This window comes from Podarcis filfolensis (genome assembly GCF_964270895.1).
Source record: "Podarcis filfolensis genome assembly, chromosome: 2".
In the NCBI taxonomy this organism is placed as follows: domain Eukaryota; kingdom Metazoa; phylum Chordata; class Lepidosauria; order Squamata; family Lacertidae; genus Podarcis; species Podarcis filfolensis.
The window spans coordinates 75659879-75687611 of NC_139605.1; the positions used below are offsets into that span (position 1 = coordinate 75659879).

The 27733-nt window shown below is 40.1% G+C and overlaps 2 protein-coding genes across 4 annotated transcripts in view; one reads left to right on the forward strand and one right to left on the reverse strand.

Annotated features, from left to right (window-relative positions):
* Positions 1-27733, reverse strand: part of KCNIP1 (potassium voltage-gated channel interacting protein 1) — a 556014-nt gene that overhangs the window by 520141 nt on the left and 8140 nt on the right. The window lies entirely within an intron of this gene.
* LCP2 (lymphocyte cytosolic protein 2) overlaps positions 1-27733 on the forward strand; it is a 36006-nt gene that overhangs the window by 4546 nt on the left and 3727 nt on the right. The window contains 17 exon segments of the mRNA XM_083604071.1: positions 319-381; positions 707-753; positions 11770-11835; positions 13540-13574; positions 15249-15286; positions 17146-17338; positions 17706-17809; positions 18350-18419; positions 18919-18993; positions 20416-20435; positions 20542-20550; positions 20552-20637; positions 22667-22697; positions 23314-23326; positions 25887-26028; positions 26761-26804; positions 27450-27571. Of these exon segments, the coding sequence (XP_083460197.1) occupies positions 319-381; positions 707-753; positions 11770-11835; positions 13540-13574; positions 15249-15286; positions 17146-17338; positions 17706-17809; positions 18350-18419; positions 18919-18993; positions 20416-20435; positions 20542-20550; positions 20552-20637; positions 22667-22697; positions 23314-23326; positions 25887-26028; positions 26761-26804; positions 27450-27571 (1158 nt within the window).

Consider the following 27733-nt stretch of genomic DNA (forward strand, 5'->3'; position numbering starts at 1 on the left):
ACATTATTCCTGTTGAAATTTAAGTTTTTTCCATTCTAATTTCAGCAGGCTGAAAAGCTCTGACAAATTGTGCCCTTATAAACCATATCCTAGCTCTGTTAAAGTAAGTCCAGCTGAAATAAATGAGTTTAGTGATGAAGTTGTCTAAGGATGTAATCCTATGCACACAGAGGAATTCCAGAAGTGCCTATATTAATGAGACTTAATTCTGAGTAAGCATGCATAATAGTCAGCTATGGTTATTCAGAGACCTATCTGATATAAATGTATTCTTTATTAAAATGATCAAGTTTTCCTGAGTTTTCTTTTCATCAGCAGTTAAACTTCAAGGACTGTGAGAAAGTTGCAAGGAAATACAACATAACTGGACAAAGATTTCTGGTAAGTTTTTCTATAAAATTACACTTTCAAAAATGGTCATTCCTTTGGATTAAAAGGAGAGGATTGCTAGCTAAGTGGAAATGGTGTGGTTGCATAGGAAGAGAGATATGGATGAATGATTAAGAAAAGTGGTGAAAAGGTGTGGAAGTGTTGGTCACTCTGTGGTGCATTGTATCTGTCACATTTAAGCAGATTGTCAAGTTTTAAATGCCACTTCTGTGTAACTACAGCACCTTTAGTTTTATTTTATAATAATCAAAACTACAGTGACCAAAACGTGTTGTACAGGCACCATTATAACATACTGCATGTGTTTCTGTTTCAGAATATGTCTGAAAATGATATTCAGAAGTTTCCAAAGCTAAGAATGCCGTAAGTAAATCAGATGATATAATCAGATTCTAAGGTGGATGTGGAAAATGGGTACAAAGTTACTGTATGGTATGAAGAAGACAGATAAAATCTGTTCACCTCGGCTTTCATCAAATGCATTTTCTTGGGGCCAATCCTGTTCATGCAACAGGGTGAAACAACTAAAGGGTAGTGGGGATAGATGAACTGAAGCGGGCCAGTAAGATTTTTAAAAGTGTCCTCCTTAGTGTGAGTGCATCATTTTGACTGCTTCAGGCAGCAAAATGTATTGAACTAGTGCTGCCTTTTCTAAAAGAAATATTAAAGACATTGGTCTGGATCCAGACTTAGTTGCAGTTAGCTCTCACTGAGACCAATGTTTGTGAGGTCTGTGCAAACGATGCCAGAAGTGCCACGTGGATGCCGCAAACAAATTGCATTCAAGCCTGTCGGAGGGGATGTACATTTTGGGGTAGGGGAATTACATCCGTATGTGTGGTAGACCTGTACAAAGGTGAACATGTTTGGGTGTTCAGAGAAATCAAAGCAATAAAAGGGCAGAATGTTATTAAACAACCCAAGCTGGCATTATTCAACCTTTATTCAGGAGATAATATGGACCTGCATTATAAACACATTGGACAGTTATTGCTAGCAGCAAGACTAACAATAGCCAATTATTGAAAACTTTTGGAGGGTGCCATGCTGACTTCATGGTACAGTACAAGAAAATCTGGCAACTAGTGTTAACAGAGAAGCTAACCAATACAATAAAAATACCAAAGGGAATAAAAACAAGAGATACCTTTTCAGGTACCCATTTCATACATACACAGCTGCAGGAAAGAGGGCAGAAAACACACACACACACACACACACACACACACACCCTCACACTATAGAATTTTTGGGCTGATATGATTGTCTACTGTAACCAATGTTGCCACACAACTGGAAGCATGAGGCTGTGAGATTTGAGTCTCTAGGGGTGAGATCCCATTTTTCGTATCTTTTATATGGTTTGGTAATTGTAAAATTTAAAAAATTGTATGCATAAGGAGCACACATCCTACAATAAACAACCATCTGGAAGCACCCTTACATACTTTATGTAAGTAGTCTGCAGAATACATATTTGCTGTATTTCAAGGAATTTGCTTTCAGGACAAAGAATGTGTCATCAAATCCCTTTCATCATTTAGAAGTATCTTGATACTTCAGTACATCAGACTTCCTCAAACACAGAAGTCCTAAATCTTAAGTCTATCTGTCCCACACGCTGGCCTTATGAGTCCTTTATTACATATGTGCTGAATCTGTCCATCCTTTAAGATCAGCTGTTATGGCCCTCTTGTGTAAGCTATTCTGAGGCATGACTGGTGGTAACACCAAGATAACTTTCCTGGTGGAATTCCCTGACCCAAGAAGCTAGGTTATCTTCCTCTATTTCAGTTTCAACAGAAACTGAAAATATTATTTTTTAAACATGCATTTGATTCAGTTGGTTAACGTATTGGTTGTAAGAGCTGCTCGTTGTGTTTTTGTATTTTGCTGCTGTTTTTAGGTTGATCATTTGTATTGTAATCATTTGATGACTGTTTTTTATATTTGTAAGCCGTGAGCAACTCCTTTGTGGAAGGGAAAAGAGAAATATAGAAGTTTTAAATGCATAATAAATGAAATAAATGTATTAGAACTACTATGTAAAATGAAGACATATCCTCCCCACCCAACCCAGCCTTTTATCCAGTGTGATTCTGTGTTGCTTCCTCATGCATAGATTTAGGGTTTGCATCTGTTTGTGTTTCCATTTAGTTTGCATAGTCTACATAACATTATCCCCAAGCGCCCGCCCCCCCCTGTAAATTTAGATTTTCCTGGTGCAGGGATAATCTGATAAATTGGGGAAAATCAGGCTATAAACCCCTCCACTCATGGTCACAGACCATTTGTTTTTGAGTTTTTGGGTGGGTGGGTGAATTGTCACTTGCTGCTTTATGTGCTCACTACTTCCTTGATATTTTCATTTATTTTCTGGTTGCCTTACTTACTTTATGCTTTTGCCTATGGACTACCCTGGTCTTTTTCAAATGTGGAGAGAGGGGAGTAGATTAACAGTTAAATGATGCTAAAATGTGGACAAGCCCTTATTCTCAGGAAAGCTACCTGATCTGCTTCAGTTGCATTAGCTTGGAAGATTTTTCATGAGAAGATCCAATTGTAAGAAAGGCATTCCAAATCCTTAAATGTTTCCAGCCTGAAAGTTGTGTTGTAGCTGGTACCTTCTTCAGTGGAAGCTGTACTTCAGTTTTCAGTGAAACTGCGAATACTCAGTTTGTTCTACAAATGTGGCCTGATGTCTGGCAAATGTTGCCAGTAGGAACTGGGAAACAAATACTTAAGAACATAAGGAGAGCCTGCTGGATCAGGCTAATGACCCATCTAGTCCAGCATCCTGTTTTCACAGTGACCAACCAGAGAGGAGGAGAATTAGAAAGTGGTGGGAAGGACCTTCAGTCCTTGAGACTGTTTCATTTGAGCAAGACCTACTGGGCAGCAGTTGCTGGGACCACCAGGCCCGTGCTGCTTTGGTTTCTTTGAATAAAGACTTAACTGCATCAACACCATATTTTTTTATTGCTGACCTACGCTTGACTCTGGCTACTGCCAAACGGAAATCACACAACATTTGTCATTATAAAGCATATCAGGTTTTTAAATAAAGTTAATAGCAGCTGCTTAATTTTATATGATTGTATAAATTTGATAAGGGGACTGGCTTGTTGGCATTGCCAAACACAATCCTGTCCAACCAGCATTCCCCACAGCTTTAAGACAGCCATCACAGAAGCAGCTCAAGAGACAGTAGGCTTCTTGGTTCACTTGGAGGTATCTGAGCAGAGGCTGGGTGGCCCTTTTGTCAGGGTTGCTGTAGTTGCATCCTGTAGATTCTGCACTGAGCAGGAATTGATTTTCAAGATCCCTTCCAAATCTGTAATTCTGTTACCCAGACTCTCTAAGACTCTTGCTTCCCAGTGAGCTCTGCCCTTTTAATATCACTGAAGCCCAGAGAGTGACTTCTGGCTGGGAGCTAATGGGCAAAGGAGCTTGAGTTTTCATTTGTCAAGGGATGTTGGTAGCATTTTTGGTGTAAATGCCAAATTACATTGGTCAATTTTTTTATTCATACTGGCCAGTGCTTGTTTGGTATATGGTTGATACCTGGCTTTCTGTCAAGCAGGACCTGAGACTGGCCAGATTTCCACCCTTGTGGAAGCAGGATGGAGTGGGTGCTTTGATTTTCCCCCTTTCCTACTTGTGGTTTCTGGGGTTTTGTTGGTAGTGGTGTTAGCAACTTAGCCTTTAAAGTTCATCCATCCTGTGCTTCTTCTTTCTCATGCTAGTAGGTGTCTGTTTTGTTTGCAATGGATCTATTGTGCCATGGAGGGGGAAAATAGCACGTGATGTCTAGGACTTTTTCTATTGTCACCTTCAATGTAACAAACATCCATCTCCACTAGCTCTCAGAAAGCATTGCAAAGCCCACTTATCTCAGGCACCGTTGTTGTCGATGTTGCCATTTATATTTGAGGTTGTTCTCTTTTTTCATTTTAGTTGTTAGTTTTAGATAGCAATTAAATCTGTATTATTTGCCAACTGTCCTAAATAATTGGTAGGCAGGCAGACAAGCAGGGAGCCAGAACTGTGCACCACAAGAAGAGACTGGGAGGGACTCTGATGCCCCAAGACCAGAAGTCTCTACAGAAATCTATTCAATAAGATCTCACATAGTGAATAATTTGGCATGTTCCACATAAAAGTAGAGAGACTTATTGTTCTTAATATCCATAACTTCAAGACAGAACTGCCAGCAAAGCCTTATGATGCCCTGCCCTGATTTCACTTTCCACATCCCAATTAAAGGTTTTTATATATATAATAATAATAATACAGTGGTACCTCGGGTTAAGAACTTAATTCGTTCTGAAGGTCCATTCTTAACCTGAAACTGTTCTTAACCTGAAGCACCACTTTAGCTAATGGGGCCTCCCGCTGCTGCTGCACCGCCGGAGCACGATTTCTGTTCTCATCCTGAAGCAAAGTTCTTAACCTGAGGTACTACTTCTGGGTTTGCGGAGTCTGTAACCTGAAGCGTATGTAACCTGAAGCGTCTGTAACCCAAGGTACCACTGTAATCCAGTACCAGCAAGGCTTCAGTATCCCACATCATACACTAATACTAATGCCTAATCATTACCCATGCTGGCTGGAGCTGATGTGATATGTTCACTAATGCATCCCATGTCTGGAATAGAAATCAATCCAGTGAACATGATTGGTATTTGCTGCTGCTGCTGTTTTCAGTCCTTAAACAATACACAGCTGATGTTTTGTTCCATTTGCATTGTGTTTCCTTTGCATTAAAATGAATGGTCTTTTTGCTGAGGTGAATGGTGTGGAACAACGTAGTCATAATGCAGTTAGTTACATAATTAATTAAATAACATTCTACCACAGTGGGCAGTGTGATGAATAACACAATTTGTTAGACGCCAAACTACAGTTTAATGTGAACAGCACTGCCTGAAACAAAAGTAGCTTGGAATGGAAGCCAATGCCTTCTTTCATCCCTGTGCCAGACAGATTTGACCCTATTGATTTCCCCTTTCAACTTCCTTTTATCTACTCATTCTTGAGAAGTTTCCTCTTTTGAAATCAAGTAACAGAGAAAGACTTAGAGGGTCATTACATGAAACTTCAAATTGGGCAACAAATGCAGGAAAAGGGAATTGGATCTTGCTGGCCAGCCAGATCACTACCTCCCCCACATCTCATGAGCCAACTTTGACAGGTGTCAGTCACCCAAAGTTACGATGGTGTCACAATGATATAAAGCAACCCATTTCCCTTTGCCTACATGGTTAAAAATAAAGCCACACGGGTAAAGGTACAGAGCTTTGCAAGCACCATTGATTGGCAACACTTACAAAACCGCAACTGTGTCTCTGTAAGCACTGCTGATTGGGTGAGTGTTGGTGCTTGGAAAGCTTGTTTCAAAGCTATGTTGGTTCTTACAAAAGCACTGGCACAAGGCCTTGGCTTAGGCAAAACACCCTGATAGGCCTAGTGGGGAGGCCTGGCAGGTCTAATTAAGTTGGCAGACCAGAGGTTTCCCACTGCTGCTCGAGATACAAACTTTGTTTTGTCTTCAACCTTTAGCGAAATTAAGCTAGCCACCTCCTACTATTTGGAATTATGAGTGAGAGGAAAATTAAAATGTTCCAAAAACTTTGACCTGTCCATGTGGGAGGGAGACAGGAGACAAGAGACAGGAGTATGAGTAATATTTTCTGCAAGTCTGCTGCCTGCTCTTATCCTTAATCAAATGCAACCCCCACTCCCTTATAACTAAGCAGTGTGGTTTTTATACTTCCTTCCTTAGCTGCAGATTCACAGGCCTCGTGCTTGAAATAGTCAAGAAAAAAATGATGCAGAGGCACTGCCATTCCTTGTAACATTTCATAAAAGAATGCATTAAAACTCTTTACTTTGAGCTACAGATGCACATTGGATAGATTGTGCACATGTAGCACTGATCAAATAATTGCTGCAGCATTACCAGCTGTTTAGGGATAAGGGAGGAAGGGGCAGAGGGACACAATTCAACACAGGACCTGTAAAAGCTTGGTGTGTGGTGTGTTCACAGCAGCCCTTTACATGTAGCAAGGACATGTTCTTTGCATGCAAAAGGCCCTAGTTTCAGTCACAGGCCTTTCTAGATAGAACTGAGTGGGGGTGCTGTCTGAAAACCCAGAGCTATGTAACCAGGCACTGTAGACAATATTGAGCTAGACAGACTCTGTAGAAGGCAGCTGCCTATGTTAAAATTTCATTCAGAAAACAACTTTTGTTCAGCCATGAAAAATAATGATAAATAGAAGCTATCTGTAGTACAGGCTGCAGATGGTTAAAAGTATTATTTTAATAACATAAGAAGAGTCCTGCTGGATCAGGCACAAGGGCCATCTGGTCCAGCAACCTTTTCTCGTAGTGGCCAGCCAGGTGCCTTGCGGGACACCCACAAACAGGACCCAAGCACAATAATGCTCTCTCCACTTGTGATTCCCAGCAGCTGGTAATCTGAGACATACTGCCTCCAACACTGGAAGTAGAACAAATATATCATGATTAGTAGCCATTCAGGGAAGTTTTTAATGTGTGACATTTTAGTGTATTTTTAATCTTCGTTGGAAGCCGCCCAGAGTGGCTGGAGAAACCAAGCCAGATGGCCAGGGTACAAATAATAAATAATAATAATAATAATAATAATAATAATAATAATAATCCTTTTTTAAAGCCATACAAGTTGGTGGCTACTACATCTTGGGGGAGCAAATTCCATAGTTTACCTATGCACTCTGTAAAAAAAAGTGCCTCTTTTGTTTACATTGAATTGTTTATGTCATTTTACTGCACATTTGCCCAGCTTGGAGCTCCTAACAATATGGTTGTGTTTTAACTACTTTGAACAATTTGGTATCAGCAAACTCGGCTACATTACTGCTCACCTCTAACTCCAGATTATTAATGCACGAGCTAAAGGCGCAGATTCCAATATCAAACTTTGGTGGGCTTCACTTTCTGGTGCGCATCCTGGTGATAACAGAATAAATGACGTAAGGAGGGAGCTATAGCCCAAGATAGGAAAAGAGGTGTTAAGGGAACACCTGGCTGCTTCAAATGATTTCAAATCTGCAAGGCCTGATAAGCTGCACCCAAGGGTACTAAAGGAGCTTGCAGATGTAGTCTCAGAGCCTCTTATCTATAATCTTTGAGAATTCTTAGAGAACAGGTGGGGTACCTGCAGACTTGAGGCGGGAAAACGTTGTCTTCATCTTCAAAGGGGGGGAGGGAGAGGGAAGAAGACCTAGATAACTACTGACTTGTCAGCTTGATGTCAGTACCAGGAAAGGTCTTCCAACAGATAATTAAACAGTTGGTCTATGAGCAACTAGAAAAGTATGCTGTGTTTACTAAGACCCAGCATGGGTTTCTCAAAAACAAATCATGCCAGACAAATCTCATTTCTTTTTCTGATAGTTACAAGCTTGGTAGATCAGGAGAATGCTGTGGACATAGTGTATCTTGATTTCAGTAAGGCTTTTGACATAGTCCCCCATGATATTCTTGTAGAGGAGGGTGACCAAGATGATCAAGCGTCTGGAAACCAAGCCTTATGATGAATGGTTGAGGGAGTTGGGTACATTTTGCCTGGATAAGAGGAGACAGAGAGGTGATATGGTAGATATCTTCAAATATATAAAGGGCTGTAACATGGAAGATGGACCAATCTTGTTTTCTCCAGCTCTGGAGTGTAGGAGTATAGTTACAAGAAAGGAGATTACAATTAAACATCAGGAAGAACTTTCCACCTGCAAGAGCGTCCAGCAGTGGACTGGACTTCCTCAGAAGGTGGTGGATTCTCCCTTGGAGGTTTTAAAGCAGAGGTTAGATGCCCATCTGTCATAGATGCTTTAGTTGAGATTCTTGCATTGCAGGGGGTTGGACTAGATGACCCTCAGAATTCTTTCCAACTCTACAATCTATTATTCTACATATCAATAATAATCACATTCAGATTGTGCCCAACTGTGAACCCGTATCTATTGAATGTGTTTTTAACAGTGTTAACATATTTGCTATAATATATGTTAACATATTTGCTGTAATCGTTTGGTTACAGTATTCTGAATCAGCTGAAGTTTACAAATGCTCTTCAAATGCAAGCCCACAGAAAACATGTTACAGTAATCTGAACAAGCTGTTACCATGGCTAGATTTGACATCTCTAAGAACAAACATCACTGGCATACCAGACCCAGGTACCAAAGGTATTTTTGGTTACCACTGAGATGTCTAGGATCAAGGATTAATCCAAGAGAACACCCAACTGTACATCTGAGTCTTCAACGGGAGTGCAAACCAATCTGAGATAGGTTAACTTTTGTTCCTTGATCAATTTGGGGTAGGTTAGGGTGACAGATACATAGAAAAGGAAGAATTACTGCACGCAGCACAATAAACAAAGGAATTTGCTTCCACAAGATGTAGTGACCAACACCAACTTAGAAGGTTTTAAAAGAGGAACAGACAAATTAATGACAATAAGGTTACTAGCATCTTCTAATTACGATGGCTTTATTTTACCTGCAGTATCAGAGACAATAAGTCTCTGAATACCAGTTGCTGGAGTACAGAAAAAAGAGAGTCAATAGTACATCATCCCTACTTATTGGCCTCATATGCACATTCAGGTGCCCGTTGCGAAAACAGGATGCTAGACTAGATAGGCCTTTGGTGTTATGAAGTAGTCAGGCTCTTCTTATGTTTTATTATTGTTACCATAACATGATCTTTATTTTTCATAATTCTAGTACTTAAATAACAAAAAATAACATGTTTTCAAATCCTGATGTTTATAACAATGTTTATATATATACTGATGTATTTGCAAGTTCAAAACAATTAAAATAACATTTAACATTTTAATTACTTGTTTCTGTAATAATCAGTAAAAAGATTTGATAGTAATCAGTAAAAATATTCTAGTTCACTTCAAAACTACTTCATCCTGTCTTTTCTCCTTGCTTCTTATGCAATGAGTTAATAGCCATATAGGCCAACACCCACATTTTGTCCAGCCACTCTTTTAATGAAGATAAATTTGAGGCTTCCAACATGAATTAACCTTGTATTTCTGTAACTTACTAATTCTTTACTTGTCTAGTCTCATCCCAAAAAATATTTTAGCTGGTGTGCATTCCTTGCATGAATGATAATATTTGTAGAAGGGTAAATGTAATTAAATAAATCAAAAGATTTTATGTTGGGTTTCAGGTAATATCATAATTGCACAATACTATTAAAATGATGTTATTGCATACACGAGCTTGCAGAAGTTATTCTAACATGGAAACAAAGCCATCAACGGTTTCAGTAAAAGGAGGTAGCATGTTTTGACACTACTTCAATATCAGCATCATTAAACGCTTCAAGCATTCAAGGGATTTTCCTCAGACTGGCTGTTTACAGCAGCAAGTGTATGTCTACATCACCTCTCATGACTCACTTCATAGAAGCTCTGTTAAAAGCCTCATTCCCAGTTATGAAGGAACACAAAGATCAGGAATTAATGGGGTTTTACGCAAACAGCTCTCAGTTGTCTTTCTATGATTTCTACCTGTTTCTTGGAGTAGGAATTGGTGAATGAGAACATGTGCACAAATCCTACTGTGGGGGTTGACAGGACAAGGAGGCAAATTAAAAGGGTTAGGATGAGGAATGCTATGAAATGTTCCTACAAGACAACATGAGGGACATCAGTATAAGGCTAGTAGCATCTGATGTATGAGATACTTAGTTCTAAGAAGGGGGCAAAGTGCAGGATAAATTGTGGACAGCATAGCAGAGCCTATGATGAGGAATTAACGGGGTGGGGGGATAAATAACCAAATATTAAGTGAAGGCAACAACTTTCCATTTGCACAAGCTGCCTGCACAGGATTACTGGCAATTCCCACTGCAGATCCCACACCCCAGGCCTTTATGGGGGTCCTCAAACCCTCACAGGAGACTTTGAGGGAAGCCACAGGGATCTGCAGTGGGGAGGAAGGATGTGAAAAACCCCTCGCACAGTACTGAGTACAACTGTGTGTGTGTTTGTCCAGCATGACTAAACCCACTTGTGGTGAATGGAACACTGTGACGAGTGCCAGAGCGCATGGAAACACCATTTACCTTCCTGCCACAGGAGTACCTATTTATCTACTAGCGCTGGGATGCTTTCAAACTGCTAGGTTGGCAGGAGCTGGGACAAAGCAACGGGAGCTCACCCTGTCACATGGATTCAAACTGCCAACCTTAGGATCAGCAATCCCAAGAGGCTCAGTGGTTTATACCCTAATCCTAACCCATTTGCACATCACACAAATCCATGGTTTAGTGTGTTTTGCAAAGGCAGGAATCAGCTGCAACAAGCCTGCAACTTGCACATTACACCCTCCCCTGTCCTTCCACATGGCTGAAGAGAGAACTTCAGAAACTTCTACATTTAGTTAACCACAGTTTCACCCTTATACACAATTGTGGTTAATACCTAGCTTCTTAATACCTTAAGAAACCAGTTTGAAGCTGGGTGTTTAAGATTCGATCTCTAGTTTATTTCAAACTAGAGTGGGTGTTTTTTATGCCAAATTACACAACAAACCATAGTTAAAGGAAAGCAAATGATCCCAGCTGTGCAAGAGGAAGAGATGGGATGAAAGCATGACTGAGACTCTCTGTGGCTCATTCCTGCTCATGCATGTTACACTAATCCATGGTTTAGCATAACTTGAGAAAGAAGACAATGTGTTGTTCGTCTATGACAGGCATGGCCAAACTTGGCCCTCCAGTTGTTTTGGGACTACAACTCCCATCATCCCTAGCTAACAGGACCAGTGATCAGGGATGATGGGAATTGTAGTCCCAAAATAGCTGGAGGGCCAAGTTTGGCCATGCCTGGTCTATGAAAACAACATGTATTTAATGCATGGGGTTTCTACCTTATTATTTGTTTTCTTTCCTCTTTTAGTAGCAATGTGCCAAAGCTGCCATGCTCTGCACTGAGTTTACTAATTGCTTGGTTTGGGTGTTAAAATTATTCTAATGTCATAGCTCCACTTAACAGCAGGTTTATCTGTTCGCATGAAATTGAGAAAAACGTATATTTTGTTGTCTCTGTCTTTCATTCCTCTGCTAAAAAAGAAATCATTCTTATATTCAACAGTTTGAATTTACCACATTAAAACAAATAAGAAAAACTAGGACAAAATGCACCTTTTATTCTCATTATTTTTAACCATAGACCTGAGCATGTGCTTAACTTTTTCCCATTGACGTTAATAAAAATGCTTAACTTTGGCTGAATTGTACAATACAACTGAGATTCTCCTTCCAACATATTGACTTGCTCTAATAACACTTTTTTTACCTTAGAATTCTAAGCAAGTTAAGTCAGGAAATAAACCGACATGAAGAAAGAAAAAGTTTTTTTCCAAAAAGGTAGGGAAATTGTTCAGTATTTTTTTTCTTGTTACAACAGTAAATGAGTTCTTTTTTTAATTTCTTGGAGTAGAAATTGGTGAATGAGAACATAATCAAATTTAACCGTGGGGTGAAGGAAAAAAGGCCACTATATTTAAATGAGATGTGGAGGAGGAGCAAACAGGTGACCATGTACACCTTTGAAAACTAATTGTATAACTTAATTTGAATACATTAAATATGGTTTCCATACTCCATGAATGAATAGAAAAAACAAGTCCAAAATTTCAGAAGACCCGATCTAACCTGAACATGACCCAGATATTTATTCTAGAATCCCAAATGAGTGTGATTGAGATGCTTTCTGTTTAAATGGTTTGTAGATCATTAGTGCATGGAATGCCTTTTACCTGCTGTGGCTGGTACATCATCTGCCATTCTTGGACAGGGATAGTCTGGCCATGATGGGCATGCACCGGAAACCACAGGACTTGATTACTGGAATGAACTCTACATGGGGCTACCCTTGGGCCTGATCCAGAGGCTCCAGCTGATGCAAAAAGCTGCATCTAGACTGCTGCCAGACTGTTGCCAGCATACAAATCAGACGCTCAGAAATTTGCATTAGCTGCCCATACACCACCAAGCCAGGTTCAAGGTCCTTGTATTAAATTACAAGGGCCTTAACAATTTGGGTCGAAAACTGCATAATCCTTTATATCCCTGCTTGATCACTTACAACTTTAGGGGAGTCACTGTTCTTACGCACCAGGAGCTGTGTGTTTAGCATTGTAGACTGAATTTTCTGGAACTTCCTTCTAGTTGAGGTCAGACCCTTCGTACTGAATTTCCATTGTCTATGGAAGACTTCTTCTTCTTCTTCTTCTTCTCCTCCTCCTCCTCCTCCTCCTCCTCCTCCTCCTCCTCCTCCTCCTCCTCCTCTTCTTGCAGGCTTTTAAACTGAAGCAGGCTTTTTAACTGATTTTGTTGTTTTAAATACGGTATATATATATTTTTCTGTATTGTATCCTTGTAAACCACTTCAGAGGTTATTGTGGTTTGTATATATCCCAGAGGAACACATTGGGCTACTTAAACTGAGAACGGTTTGCTGGGGCAGTCAGTTGCTCCTGCTTTAAAATGCTACTTCTGAGGTTTTAGCTTTTAAAAAAGTGTTCATGGGAGGAGCACTGGCCTCAAACAGCTTGTTGTTCAAAACTGCAAAACAAAATACTCATTTGTGATTTTACTGTATTTGCTCAAAGGAAGTATCTGAGGCAGCAACAAGAAGCTGTAGGATACCTCTGATTGTTGCTAAAAACATCAGTCCTCTATTTATTCCTTGCTTTCCTCCCTGGCAACAAAGTAATACCAAACACATCATGTCAGTGTGCTGCAAAGTTTTTTGCCTCACAAAACTACAGGCAGCAAAGAGGGGCAGAGTTGGGGAATCTCACAGGACAGTGGCAAATGGCATCTGTTTAACCACACAACCTTATTCTTCCAGGTGTTATGTTACGGATCTTTTGCACTTTGCCAGGATTTTACATGTTATCATTTTAGGCACTGTATTTTGGCATGTTTTGCCTAAATGATGTTGGTTAAAATGCACATTTATTTGGATACATGATGGCTAGGTATTATAATGCTCACCTCAAATATATTCAATTTATAATTGAAATATGAACTATTAACTTTCTCATTTTCCTCCCAAAATTGCAGCAGGTCACAAACACAGAAGGTACCTGAAAATCCAGGTAAATACACTGCCAATTTATACCTGTGTCCACTTTCCAGATATTTAGAAGCCACCCTCTTCAAATTCAGTTTTGTTCTGTAGTGTTCTCTGTCTATGGATTGGATCCAGACTAGCAGAGCAATCCAAACTACAGGAAGACATTGTAATTTACACCATGGTAGACTGTGCTGGTGCAGACTTTTTTTAGAAGCAGTCCAAAACTAGCGGAGGAGAAACTAAATGTTTAAAATTGAGTTTGACTTGCACCACCCTTTTTGCCACTTAATTTCCACTGGGTTGCTAGGTTACATGACCTAAATGGAGTTTGGAATAAGAGTTTGGATATACACTGTGTTGGTTTTCCATTCAGCAGAAGCAGCTGAGCCAGAATAGAAGACTCACACAGTGTATGTACAGTTGAGCCAGGACGGCAGACTTTAGCCAACATAACGCCAGCTGAGCCCAGGCTCTGCCAGAAATCCACCTTTTCCAAACCCCTCTCATCCCAACAAATCATTGGTTTTGATTGCTCCCTAAGTTAATTGCATTTAGTTCCTATTAAAATCAATGGGACTTAAGTCATGTCTAACTTTTCACATTTATTTCAGGGGAGCCTAAATGCAAGTTTTAAATGGATCAAACCTTTTCTTATTCAGTGGGGAAATATATAACATGCTAGTGTTTATAAACAAAATGTAGCACAAGAAAAACTGATCCATAGTAATGTACACAGAATTTCTAATTCTCCTTATGCTAATTCTTATATATTTTCAAAGAAGCAATTGTACACTCATGCAGTTGTAAAGCTGCTCAAGAAGCCTAGTGTGGAGTTACATTTTTCACTTAATAAGGCAATATCTGCATGGGCCCCCTTTGCCTCTGTACTCCATCCTCATGCTGGCTTTCCCCACTTCTCTCAAAAGAGGAAGTCTTTGTTGTTTCCTGTTATGTGGTATGGTTACCAGGACCAAGAAGCCAGAAACTTGACACTGGTTTAAGATCCTAACTTGTTTTTATCCTGGTGACTATAGAGAAAGGAAAGGGCAGCATGAGGATAGAGCACAAAGGAACAAGAATCATGCATACCACAGCTTATTAAGCCAAGGTATGTACCTCAGCTCTGGGCCTGGGCCATACAGTGAAAATGCTTCTTTTGAAATCTCATATAGCCAAAACAATCCTTTTACAGAGCATACGGTCAGATTTTAATGTGATTTTTACGACGCTAGAATTTACTGTTAAGGTTTTATCTTAACATATATGCCAATTGATGATTGGTGCCAGAGCTGCAGAATTGAATACTTTATTCAATTCCCTAGTGTAAATTGGATCATGTGCACATGAAAGTAATTCTTGACCTAATATTTCATGTTTTATTTGATAGAGATCATTATATATTAATCACACATGTGTTGGTTATCTAAAATTTGCTGAGTTGTGCATCTGGAACTGTCCTTATTTTCCTATTCATATGGCAATATGTGTGAAATGAACATCATCAAACAATACCCAGAGAGCTTTTATATCACTTTATACAATGTTTCTCAACTGAGGTATGCATGTGTGAATCAGCCTTGGCTGTTTCATTAATGTCTGCCACAACTATTCTTGTAGTTATTTAATTGTTAATTGTAAAACCATCATGAACTTGGAGATTTATAGCTGCTGTGTGATTTTTGTTGCCTTTCCATAGAATATAGACAGGATGAAGGTGATGGTTGGTCTTCCTTTGTAAGTATTTTTTATCAACACTACAAATGTATTCAGCTTAAAAGAATGACATGGCAAATATCACTGCACTCATATGTTCCTCTTTAGGGGCATCCAGTGTAGGTTGTTTGGGGGCTGAAGCTGCTATTGAAACTTGACAAAATAAAAAATAAGATTTCTTCAACTTTTTAAGATAGATGGAGTAAACATCCTTGATTATCTCATTCTCTGGGACTGTTCAGAAAGGCCAGCTGCTTGCCTATTCTACAGGTTCAAGGAAATAGAGGCATGTTTGAAGGGGGCACATATGAAAATAATATATTTCCAATTAACTGGTTACCAATGTTTCACTGGAGGTCCAGTCTGAGAAATCTTATCCGATTTGCACAATTAAATGCTTGAGGCAGATATAACTGAATCCTAGAGCTCAAAAGACAAGTGCCATAGGAGTTCACCTATGAGGGTTTTGTTCTCTTCTCTTCTTCTCTGATACTCTGATGTTGCATCTGAGTATATGAAGGCACAAGAGGGCATGTTCATGTGAACACTCTGTGTTCATACGCAAGCCCCACCCACTACCCCAGTGTCCCTGTGTGTATTGCTCTGTGTGCTCAGTCCATGACAGGGAAGGTCTGCAGGGGCATTTACTCACATTTCCTTGAATGTGAATGGAGGGTCTAAAAATGTAATCAGAGGGGTCAAAGTCAAGAAGAGTACGTGTTTCAAGGCAGCATCCATTAAAAAAGTAGGGGCTAGGCAATGGGTATTATTCAACAAAGTGTTGCACAGAGTAGACCCATTGAGATTAATGAACATAATATATTAATTATAATAGGTCTCTTCACAGTAAGACGTAGTTGAATACAGCCCAAAGTTTTCATACCAGAAACAAGTTGCTCAGGTTGATCAAACTTTTGGGCCTTAACTTTATACGGCCTGGTCTTCTGAGACTGGATACTCAGACTGACTGGATGTGCAGGCTGACTGGATGCTCAGGCAGGCTAGCATTGTAGCCTAAATAGCACTATAAATCCCCAAGCTGAGTATACCAGATTCACATAGGAACAAGAGCATCAGTGTGGCTGCTGGGAGCTCTGGGTTGAGACCCGTTCCCTAGCTCTCTGCAGACACTTGTAGTACAACTCAAACTTCTTCTAATATACAGGCTAAAGTGGTACCCAATAAACAATCTGCTGGTGGCTGGTGTATAGAGCTCCCAGATAGCTACAGTCCTGCAGTATCAGATGCAGTATTGTTGCTGATGGAAGTGATTAGGTTTTCCTTCTGCAAAAACAGCTGGCCTTCAGCCTGTCTGCTGTGTATCCAAGTGATGTGCCCACCCTCCAGCTTAAGCCTTCTTGCCAGCCTCATATCACGTTTCTTGATTCAGTAGATTGCTAGTATACTAAATTGAACAAAATGTATTTTTCCCTCCTCTGCAACACTAACACTGTTCTAATGTAATGTTATACAGCAGATGTAGCCAACATGGTGCCATCTAGATGTTTTGGAGTGAAATTCCCATCCGCACCAGCCAGTGTGGCCAGTGGTCAGGGATGATGGGAGTTGTAGTCCACATCTGAAGGGCCCTAGGTTGGCTATCCCTGCTGTACACAAAAGTAGGGTGCCTCCAAGAAGACACTAGTCTTCTCTGCTGTAACACCATCAAAACACAGTCACTTGTAAACAATTCCCATTTATTCAAACCTGTGAGTTTTTTATGTATCATTCTTCCCCAATTTAAATGAATAAGGCTTTGTTACAATTTCTCATGAACTCTAGAATTCACTTTCATTCAGCAATGGAAAGCACAGGGATGTAACAATACAACCTTACTACATTAAGATATTTTTGACAGTCTGATACTTCTGTTTTGACAGGATGAAAGTGATGATGATTATGAAAGCCCAGATGACCCGGAGCATGAAGATGGTGTGGACTATGAAACACCCAATGATCAAGATGGTGCTGAAGATGAAGCAGATTATGAACCTCCTCCATCAAATGATGATGACACACACCGAAACACCTTATTTCCTCCCACTTTAATACCAGCTGCCTCAGAATACATAGGTAACCATGTTAAATGTTCTTTCACACTTTTCATTTATGAAATGCATTAGAGAGTATTGTCTAGTTTTGGGAAGGAGACACAGAAAACATTTTTTGTTTTCTAAATACCAACTCTTATTGGCAATTTTAAAATAATTCATTTTGAAACTTCATTTTACTTGAGCTTTCATAACATTTTTGTGCCCCCTTCTGGGTAAACCAACTACAAGCTTGAAAATGTGCTTTATTTCCTGAATGGATTAATTTAGTTCTCTCAAATGACGTCTCAGAGTATATAAAGATGTGTCTTTTTAATGAGATCAAGCAAGAAGGATTCCCACCCACCCCATATATTCTGTTATTTTGTTAATGTTATTCCTTTCTTCAGATCGACATCCGGCAGAAAGGTCTAAAATATCTACTCAGCCTCCCATTCCACCAAAAAGGCCTGAATCTTCCCCTGTACCACCAAGCGGAGGCAGAAGCCCTGGGGTAGGTTCCATTGGTGCAAAAAGAATGTACTGTTTCATTTTGTATTTATTTTTTTCCTGGGGATTAAGTGCATAGCAAACCACAGTCAATCAGTGAGGAACTGCTACACAACTGTGTATCAGCTTTGGAAAAGCCTTTTTAATACCTTACCAGAATAATTCACCAGCCCTATTTCTGAAAATGTCACCAGTTGTTTGCATTATTATTTTGTTGTAGTTGGCCAGTATCTAGTATGGCCAGATTACACTGCACACGTCAATCAGCGCTGGACTAGCAAAACAAAAACAAAAAATTCAGCATGTTTCAAAATTGTGTAGATTCACAACCCTAGTTTAACTGGAAATAGATCCAGACATGGGAGGGGGGGTGGAGGAAGTAAAATAGGAAAGCAACAGTTCTGTGATACAGATCTGTGATACTTGGTTATTTTGAACACTGGTTGGCAGCTATGAAATACCTTCAAATAATCTCAATAGATTAAAATCAAGTCTGTAATTACCATTCTGCTAGACACAGTATTTACTAAATCTATTACTTTAGCAGCCACATTTCCTTTCTCCTTCAAGCAATAATGAGAGTATCAGAGAAAAAAGCATCAAACCCTTTACACGTAAGTGCTTTTATTTAACCTTTTAAAAACTGCATCCTTTAGTATATTTACATTGCTTTAAACATAAAGCATTATTTTTACATCTGTCCTTCCAGCTTTTCCCACAACCTGCAACTAATTGTTAAACAATTTTTTATTTTAACTCTAAAAAGGAATATTACTTTATAATAATTACTGAAATACTGTGCTGAAATTCATATCCAGACAGCTGTCAGGAATTCACTTCACTTAGAAGTGAAGCAAGCCCCAAGATTTTTATGTTTTCAGTGTTGAAAGCTTTAATTTTTTTCCAAATTGTCCCATATTAGTCAACTTTATTTCTGCCATTCTTAATTCTTTTTTTAAGCTTTTAATACTATTTTATGATCTGTGTTATGTTTTGTACCAGATAACTATAAACTGCTTGAGTATTCTCTGAATGTAGAGGGGTTTTAAAAGTCTAAAATAAAGTATTAGCACCAAGTTTAACAAAATATTTTTTATTTCTCACTGTCACCAGCTCCCATAGATAGAAGCAAAAAGCCCTCACTGGAAAAATCTGGGCCTCCATTTGACAGAGACATCCTACGATCAGGTAGGCATTGGTTCATAGCTATAAACTGCCAGACATTGTACAAAGCACTAAAATAAGCTGACCATAAATGGGGAAACAAAATAAAAAAATTCCTTCCAGTAGCACCTTTGACACCAACTAAGTTTGTGATTGGTATGAGCTTTAGTGTGCATGCACACTTCTTCAGATACACTGAAACAGAAGCCACCAGACCCTTATATATAGTGAGAGGGTGGGGAGGGGTTTTACTCAGAAGGGTGGTGCAAATGGGTGTGGTTGTTACCACACCTATCAGCCAATCACCCATTCCCACCACCTGAGTAAAACCTCTCCCCACCCTCTCACTATATATAAGGGTCTGGTGGCTTCTGTTTCAGTGTATCTGAAGAAGTGTGTATGCACACGAAAGCTCATACCAATAACAAACTTAGTTGGTCTCTAAGGTGCTACTGGAAGGAATTTTTTTATTTTGTTTCGACTACAGCAGACCAACACAGCTACCTACCTGTAACATAAATGGGGAGGGTATGAACAAATATGTGCTGTAAGCTACTACAAAACTTACAACTATGACCTGAAAAGTCAAACTGTGGGCTATTGTGGGCAAAACATACTAAGATGTCCTTCTGAAAAACTTGATATGGCTTGTTGGTGATTAGAAAGGAAAAGTAACTCACTGTAGTAGCATTTTAAGCTAAACTTCATCATTATACATTACTACCTGATTCTGAGAGATAATCAGAAAAAGGCAATCTAAAATATCAGTTAAAGTAACAGAAGTAGCAACTATTAATAAGGTGTAGTGGTGAATAGACTTGAACAATAAGACAGGCTCTCAAGACTCAGTCTTTTAGCATTTCAAATACTGCAAACTTTCCTTAGTAAGTTGCATGCTTATAAATTAATTCAGTTTAGCTTCAGTAATACAAGTATGAAATGTTTTACTTTATTGCCTCTCTAGAGGTTATCACAACATTTAAAAGCTGGTAAAAAGAAATAGATAGGGTTGACGCACTGTATATTCCTATCCTCAGACATGCCAAAGTAAAGAGAGATTTACAACTCAGTTGTCAGTGACATACTTGCTTTGTGAAAAGGAAATAATCATGTGAACACTTTCATTTTCAGAGATACCATATAAGATGTCTTAGATTTATGAGAGAGAGAAGAGAAAATACCACCTATTTTTGTATTCTATGCAGTAGGTTAACAAACATACTCTCAAATTGTGACAGTCCTAAAGTCACACAATTAAACTTGATCATGACAGTGGTCACCGATCACAACTAGCTACTTTAACTAACTTTTTTTTCTTTTTATTTCATCTTTTCAGGCAAAATGGTAAGAAATGTCTTCACTTCTACTGTATTACATTTTAATCCGTTTTAAATATATATTTTACCCTTTCATTTAATTTGACCTTCCTTTATTCCTTCCTTATAGCCTTTGACCCCTCAGCTGAGGTAAATATTTTATTTTCTGTGACACAGATTATCACAATTAACTGCTTAGCATGACAGACCAAAAGTAATCAACCCTATTCTTTGCTGTTTTTCTCTTTTATTTTAGAAAAGAGTTAGAAAAGATACAGAAGCCTCCAGTACCATCAGCTGATAGCTATGACAGAAACAATGCTGCCTCTAGAAGGATGCCACCACCTATAAAGTAAACCTACATTTACAATTTAAAAAAAAAACTTAGTGTAAGCATACAAAATATGTAATATAGTGATTTGTTATTTCCTGACCTTCCTACTAATATATTGGTTGCATAGCTCTAATATCTAGCATGCCTTTGGTCCACTTGTCAGAAGATGAATACTCAGGTTTTTTTCTGCCATATAATAACATATTTTGCAGTGGTAGGTGGGTGGGTTCATTTTGTAATTGGAATGAAATACATTTGTAACTGAATGTTCAGGCAAAGAGTAATGATTTAGCAGAGAGTCATCTTTAAAAAAGTTAAACTGGAGGAAAATGTGCAAGATTAAAGTGTTATATAGGATAAGATGACAGCCCTCTTATGGACCAGGAATTGGTTAAGAAACAAGAAAAGAGTAGGAATTAATAGGTAGTTCTCCCAATGGAAAGATGTAGGAAGTGGGTGTCCTCCAAAGTTCAGTATTGGGTTCTGTGCTTTTTAACTTGTTCATTAGTAGTTTAGAGTTAGAGGGTAAGCAGTAAGGTAGTCAGATTAGCTGATCAAATTGGTCAGAATGGTTAAAATAAAAAGGGATTATGAGGAGCTCCAAAAGGAACTTTCCAGACCAAGTGTATGGGCATTAAAATGAGAAGGTTGCAATATGTGGGAGTTTTCAGTTTAGGGGGTGAAGGCAAGTAACAGGAGACATGATAAAGGTGTACATTATACATGGTACAAAGTGGATAGAGGGTTTTTTCCCCTTTCTCGTAATACTAGAATTAAAGGCCATCCAATGAGACTAAATGTTGGAAAATTCAGGGCTGATACTTCCTCACTCAGCACACAGCTACACTCTGGAATTCTCTCCCACAAGATATAGTGATGGCCACCAAATTGGATGACTTTAAAAGGATCAGATAAATTAATGGAGGGCTAAGCTATTATTAAGGGATGCGGGTGGCGCTGTGGGTAAAACCTCACCGCCTAGGACTTGCCGATCACATGGCCTTGGTTCGAATCCCCGTGGCGGGGTGCGCTCCCATCGTTCGGTCCCAGCGCCTGCCAACCTAGCAGTTCAAAAGCACCTCCGGGTGCAAGTAGATAAATAGGGACCATTTACCAGCGGGAAGGCAAACGGCGTTCCGTGTACTGCGCTGGCTCGCCAGATGCAGCTTGCCACGCTGGCCACGTGACCCGGAAGTGTCTGCGGACAGCGCTGGCTCCCGGCCTATAGAGTGAGATGAGCGCACAACCCTAGAGTCTGGCAAGGCTGGCCCAAACGGGCAGTGGTACCTTTACCATTACCTTTAAGCTATTATTGGGGATGCGGGTAGTCCTGTGGGTAAAACCTCAGTGCCTAGGACTTGCCGATCGTATGGTCGGCGGTTCGAATCCCTGCGGCGGGGTGAGCTCCCGTCTTTCGGTCCCAGCTCCTGCCCACCTAGCAGTTCGAAAGCACCCCTAAGTGCAAGTAGATAAATAGGTACCGCTTTATAGCGGGAAGGTAAACGGCGTTTCCGTGTGCTGCGCTGGTGCTGGCTCGCCAGAGCAGCTTCATCACGCTGGCCACGTGACCCGGAAGTGTCTCGGGCCAGCGCTGGCCCCCAGCCTCTTAAGTGAGATGAGCGCACAACCCTAGAGTCGGACACGACTGGCCCGTACAGGCAGGGGTACCTTTACCTTTAAGCTATTACTGCTGGGGGCAGTATGCCTCTGAATACCAGCTGCTGGAAGTACAAGCGGAGAGTTGCACTTGAGTCCTGTTTGCAAGTTTCCCATAGGCACCTGGCCACTGTGAGAACAGGATGATAGCCTAGATGGGACTTCTGATCCCTCAAGGCTCTTTTATGCTCAGTGCCCAAGATGGGTGTTCCTTGCTTATAACAAACACATTTTCACCTAGAAACTAAAATTTTAAATTCTAGCCTCTTTGATGGAGGTTGACTAGCAAAATAACTAGGCAGTAAATTGCAAGCAATGTTTTTTCTTAAATATTGAGTGTACCAGCTAGTCTCATGATACATACAATTATTTTTATCTTTCTTTCCTATAGGAACAATCAGATAGCTGAAAGGAAGACAGAAGTAAGTATGCATTTTGAGAAAGTGTAGAAACTATATTTAATTTGCTACAATTGAATCTTATTTTGGGGAGAGCCAAGTGTTTAAATCTCACTGTACTTGATCTGAAAACATTTCCTGCTCCAGGAACAGAGTAGGCTCACATCTGCCTAACTTTAAGAACTACATCACATACCTTCTAATAAAACAAGCTGTTTTCCTGAATTAAGGCTAGAGAAAATGAAACTAGAGAAAATAACTATTCTAAGATGATACCTGCTGTGCCACATGTGCATTATCTAAAAGAAGAAATAATGCTTTTTTGCCTTTAAAGCTATTTAGTTCATATGACATATGCTTATTAGGGCCATATTCAACTAAATTGTTGCACTAGCAGAAGCCAACACAATGATTCCCGCTAGCAAAACAGGACTTCCCCCTCATTCTCCCCCACCCTCTCCACATCTGCTGGGGGGGGGATCAGGAGAACCCCCAGAACAGCACACAAGCGGAGGAGAGGGAAGATTTTTCCATCAGGCAAGCACTGCTTAGTACTGCTTTGAATACAGCCCATGATAATCAGCTAATATCTTTAATTAAGTGACAACCCTAATGCTGGCTTTTCTTCTTCTTCTTTCAGATGGAAGATGGCAGTATGTAATGTATTTCTTAATTATTCCTATTACTATCATTATTGTTGATATTTATTTGAACATGCAGTTCAGCTTGGTTAGGCCTTCTTCCAGTTAGGGATGACCACTAAGGAGCTAAGTAAAAGGCTTCCGAAAAAGTTGGCAAATTTCTAAGGAAATCTGAAGGAAGAAAAAGGTGATACTAAATTCCACTTTATTTCACTGGAACTCAAACTGCTTTCAGGATAGCCACATTGGAATACTACTGGACCCATCTCCATGCGTGGAATCCTAAAATGTAATGGTAGCCAAGATTATTTTCTTTCAGCAACTGTACTCCAGAAAAATTATGTCAAACTAATCCTTAATTTGGGACGCGGGTGGCACTGTGGGTAAAACCTCAGTGCCTAGGACTTGCCGATCTTATGGTTGGCGGTTCGAATCCCCGCGGCGGGGTGAGCTCCCGTCTTTCGGTCCCAGCTCCTGCCCACCTAGCAGTTCTAAAGCACCCCTAAGTGCAAGTAGATAAATAGGTACCGCTTTATAGCGGGAAGGTAAACGGTGTTTCCATGTGCTGTGCTGGTGCTGGCTTGCCAGAGCAGCTTCGTCACGCTGGCCACGTGACTCGGAAGTGTCTCGGGCCAGCGCTGGCCCCCGGCCTCTTAAGTGAGATGGGCGAACAACCCTAGAGTCGGACACGACTGGCCCGTACGGGCAGGGGTACCTTTACCTTTACCTTAATCCTTAATTTATCAGTTTCAGCCGTCACTGTTATACTTCAAGAGTAGCCTACATAAATTTGCCTTTAAAAGCTGCTTGGAAATTTCAGTTAATACAATATATAGTTGTCTGCCTCCTAGTGGTTTTTTCTTCCCATGTACTTATTTTGAGAGCTGGACCATAAAGAAGGCTGATAGCCGAAGAATTGATGCTTTTGAATTATGGTGCTGGAGGAGACTCTTGGGAGTCTCATGGACTGCAAGAAGATCAAACCTATCCATTCTGAAGGAAATCAGCCCTGAGTGCTCACTGGAAGAACAGATATTGAAGCTGAGGCTCCAATACTCTGGCTACATTATGAGAAGAGAAGACTCCCTGGAAAAGACCCTGATGCTGGGAAAGATTGAGGGCACTAGGAGAAGGGGACGACAGAGGACGAGATGGTTGGACAGTGTTCTCGAAGTTACCAACATGAGTTTAACCAAACTGCGGGAGGCAGTGGAAGACGTGCTCTGGTCCATGGGGTCACGAAGAGTCGGACACAACTAAATGACTAAACAGCAACAACTTATTTTGATCTATAAATCCCTGAATGCTGAATACCTTGCATGCAGTTACGCCTATCAATAGTGACCACAAGTATCTGCTTCAGTCTGCTAAAAGATTGAACAAGGAACATGGGGAGCTCCTCTCTTAGAACTGTGAAATCTGATCACCGTCAGGACTGGGTGAACCAAGCAAGGTCATCTCAGGAATTTTGGGCATTTTTAAGTGGCTACCAACCACTAGCATTTCAGTGTATGTTAGTGGTACCAAATTTCACCAAATAAGGAATTTGACAGCAAATCTGCAGTTTTACCAGTGTTAGTAATACACCAGGATGCATATGGAACTTAACAAAAATGGGCAGATTTTATCATCAATTCAGAAATCTTCCTGGATGCTGTGGTTCTCACTGTATATTCACAGAGGTCAGGGGTGTAGGAAGGGGGGGCAGAGGGGGCGGGCCACCCTGGGTGCCACTTTGGGAGGGGTGACAAGATGGCCCCTGCTTCCCCCCTGCTGTAGAGCGGCCGAGGGCACACGGAGTCTGTATGGGTGCCGTTCACACATCGTGCATATGGGATGCCGCTCGCACGGCAGCCTATACGGACAAGTGGCAGACCATATGGCCGTCATGCGCAAGTGGCATCCCATACAGACTGCGCATGTGCAGCATCCCGTACGGTCACCGCACATGCGCAGTCCGTATGGGCAGCCGCTTGCACGGCGTCCATACGGGATGCCGCTCACGAGCGGCAGCCCATATAGTCTGCACATGTGCGGCATTCCATACAGAGTGCGCACATGCAGGATGCCACACATGCACAGTCCATACAGGCTGTGCCACCCTGGGTGCCGGAGAGGGTTCCTCTGCCACTGACAGAGGTTTCTTGTGGAGAAACTTACTATACTAAATTTGTGCAAGTGCTTTAATGTAGCATTAATTCTATCAGGATTTAATAGTTTTGAATGATTAATTTTTTAGCAGTTCTTATTTTTATCTGTAAGCTGCCTTGAGTCCCTGTCAGGGAAAAAGGTGGGCTATTAAAAACTAAAACTAATAATAATAATAGTAGTAATAGTAAATGCAATGTGTTATTTTGTTCATGCAAGGTGAAGCCTACTGTGTCAGTGAAACTTGAAGATCTGCTAGAACCTCAACTCTCATAGTTTCTATGCTGGAACTACAGCATTTTGAATCTGAAATGAATTCCAGAATATGAGTCAGAAATGCCTAAGCTTTTCCAAAACAAACTGAGTAGTTCCACAAATCTCTTATTCACTGTCCCAATCTGAGTCAGTTAACTGTGTTTTTGTTTTTGGTGTGTGTGTTTTGCAGATATTCACCACAGGTCAGTTCCCCAGCCATTTTTGCAATGTAACACATTTCCAATCAGATCTCCTAAGCCACATTCTAAACAGAGCCTTTTACCATCCAAGACGATATCTGGTGCAGAAAGGTTTGTTGAATTGAACTGACCATTAGTTGTGTGCTATTATTATTACTTGTTCATTGCTATTCTTAATTCTATAACAGAATTAAATTCTATGAGAATCAAATGCAGTAAGGGCAATTCATCCTGCTCACATGATTGAGACTAACTCCAGTACACTGGTACCTTGGGTTACGTACGCTTCAGGTTACATACGCTTCATGTTACAGACTCCACTAACCCAGAAATATTGCTTCAGGTTAAGAACTTTGCTTCAGGATGAGAACAGAAATTGTGCTCTGGCGGTGCGGAGGCAGCAGGAGGCCCCATTAGCTAAAATGGTGCTTCAGGTTAAGAACAGTTTCAGGTTAAGTATGGACTTCCGGAACAAATTAAGTACTTAACCCGAGGTACCACTGTAACTGTTTTCCACTCCCTCCCCACCCAGCTATACCAGTTTAAAACTGGCTTCTGTGGGCATAGTTCTGGAATGACTATGTTCCCATACTATAGATAAGAGTACGTACACACACACACACACACACACACACACACACATATACATACACACATTGTCCCGGATAGTTCCTTTATTCATCCTGTGGATTCCCACAAACAATTTGAAACAAGAGTTGCAACCTGCAACCAATTCTGCTATACCAGCAAGTATTTTCTGGCCTCATTTCTAAGATATAGAACTAGTCACTTACAAAGTATCAGATCTCATTTGTACATGCTAATCATTGTTTATTTTTACAGCACTCTTTCATCAAGTGGATCACTACCACCACATTTTCAGCCAAGTATGTACTGTATAAATACCTCATAAATATTCAGGCTTAAATTTTCAAAACATATGATTGCTGCCAGTACAAACTAACAGCTTTTCCATTAAATATTTTGCGACAATGCAAATTTATGAAGCATTGGTTATCTGAACACATGTTGTTTTGTTTCTTGAATTACAAGGTTTTAGAGCAGTATAGTAATGAAATAACCTAAATCAGAAATGGGGAACCTGGCGCAACAGTTATTTTTAGATTCAAATTCCCATGATCCCCATCCAGCATGAACAGTGGCCAGGGATAATGGACATTATAGTCCAGCAGCAAATAGATGGAACCAGGTTCTCTAACCTTGATATAAATCAAATAAATGCATTTAGGAATGTCTGTCATAATGCTTCTCATGTTTGACGCTTTGCATTTCTGTGAGATTTTGTGAGTTATGCGGCCTATTTTTCTGTCAGACTTGTCTACTCTTTCCCTTCAGTTTGCCAGTTACTGCTTAAAGCATTTAAGTTGTAATGAAACATATTCTCATCGGAAGTCAATTTCATTTTTACTTTGTCAAGACCCTGTCAAGCTTGTGTGGTTCGTTAGAATCATATTCCAATGTCCATTAAGTCATCTGGATTTAATTTTTAAATATGTTCATTTTTTCTGAAGGTAATATTGGCAGAACTGCTTCAAAAGGCCCTGCTGATGGAAGACCACCATTACCAATTCCTAACAGACCATTCACACATTCTCTCAATGCTGAAAATGAAGCGATGGATCAGTACCACAAGGTACAATAATAGCATCAAAAATGTTTAATATATTGTGAATTCCAAATGAACAATTTATGTGATAGAATGCCAGACCCAGTTCCTTCCAAGGCATACATATGAGGCTGTATTCTTGCCCCACATCTATTTAATCTATATTTGAATGATATGAAACAACATCTA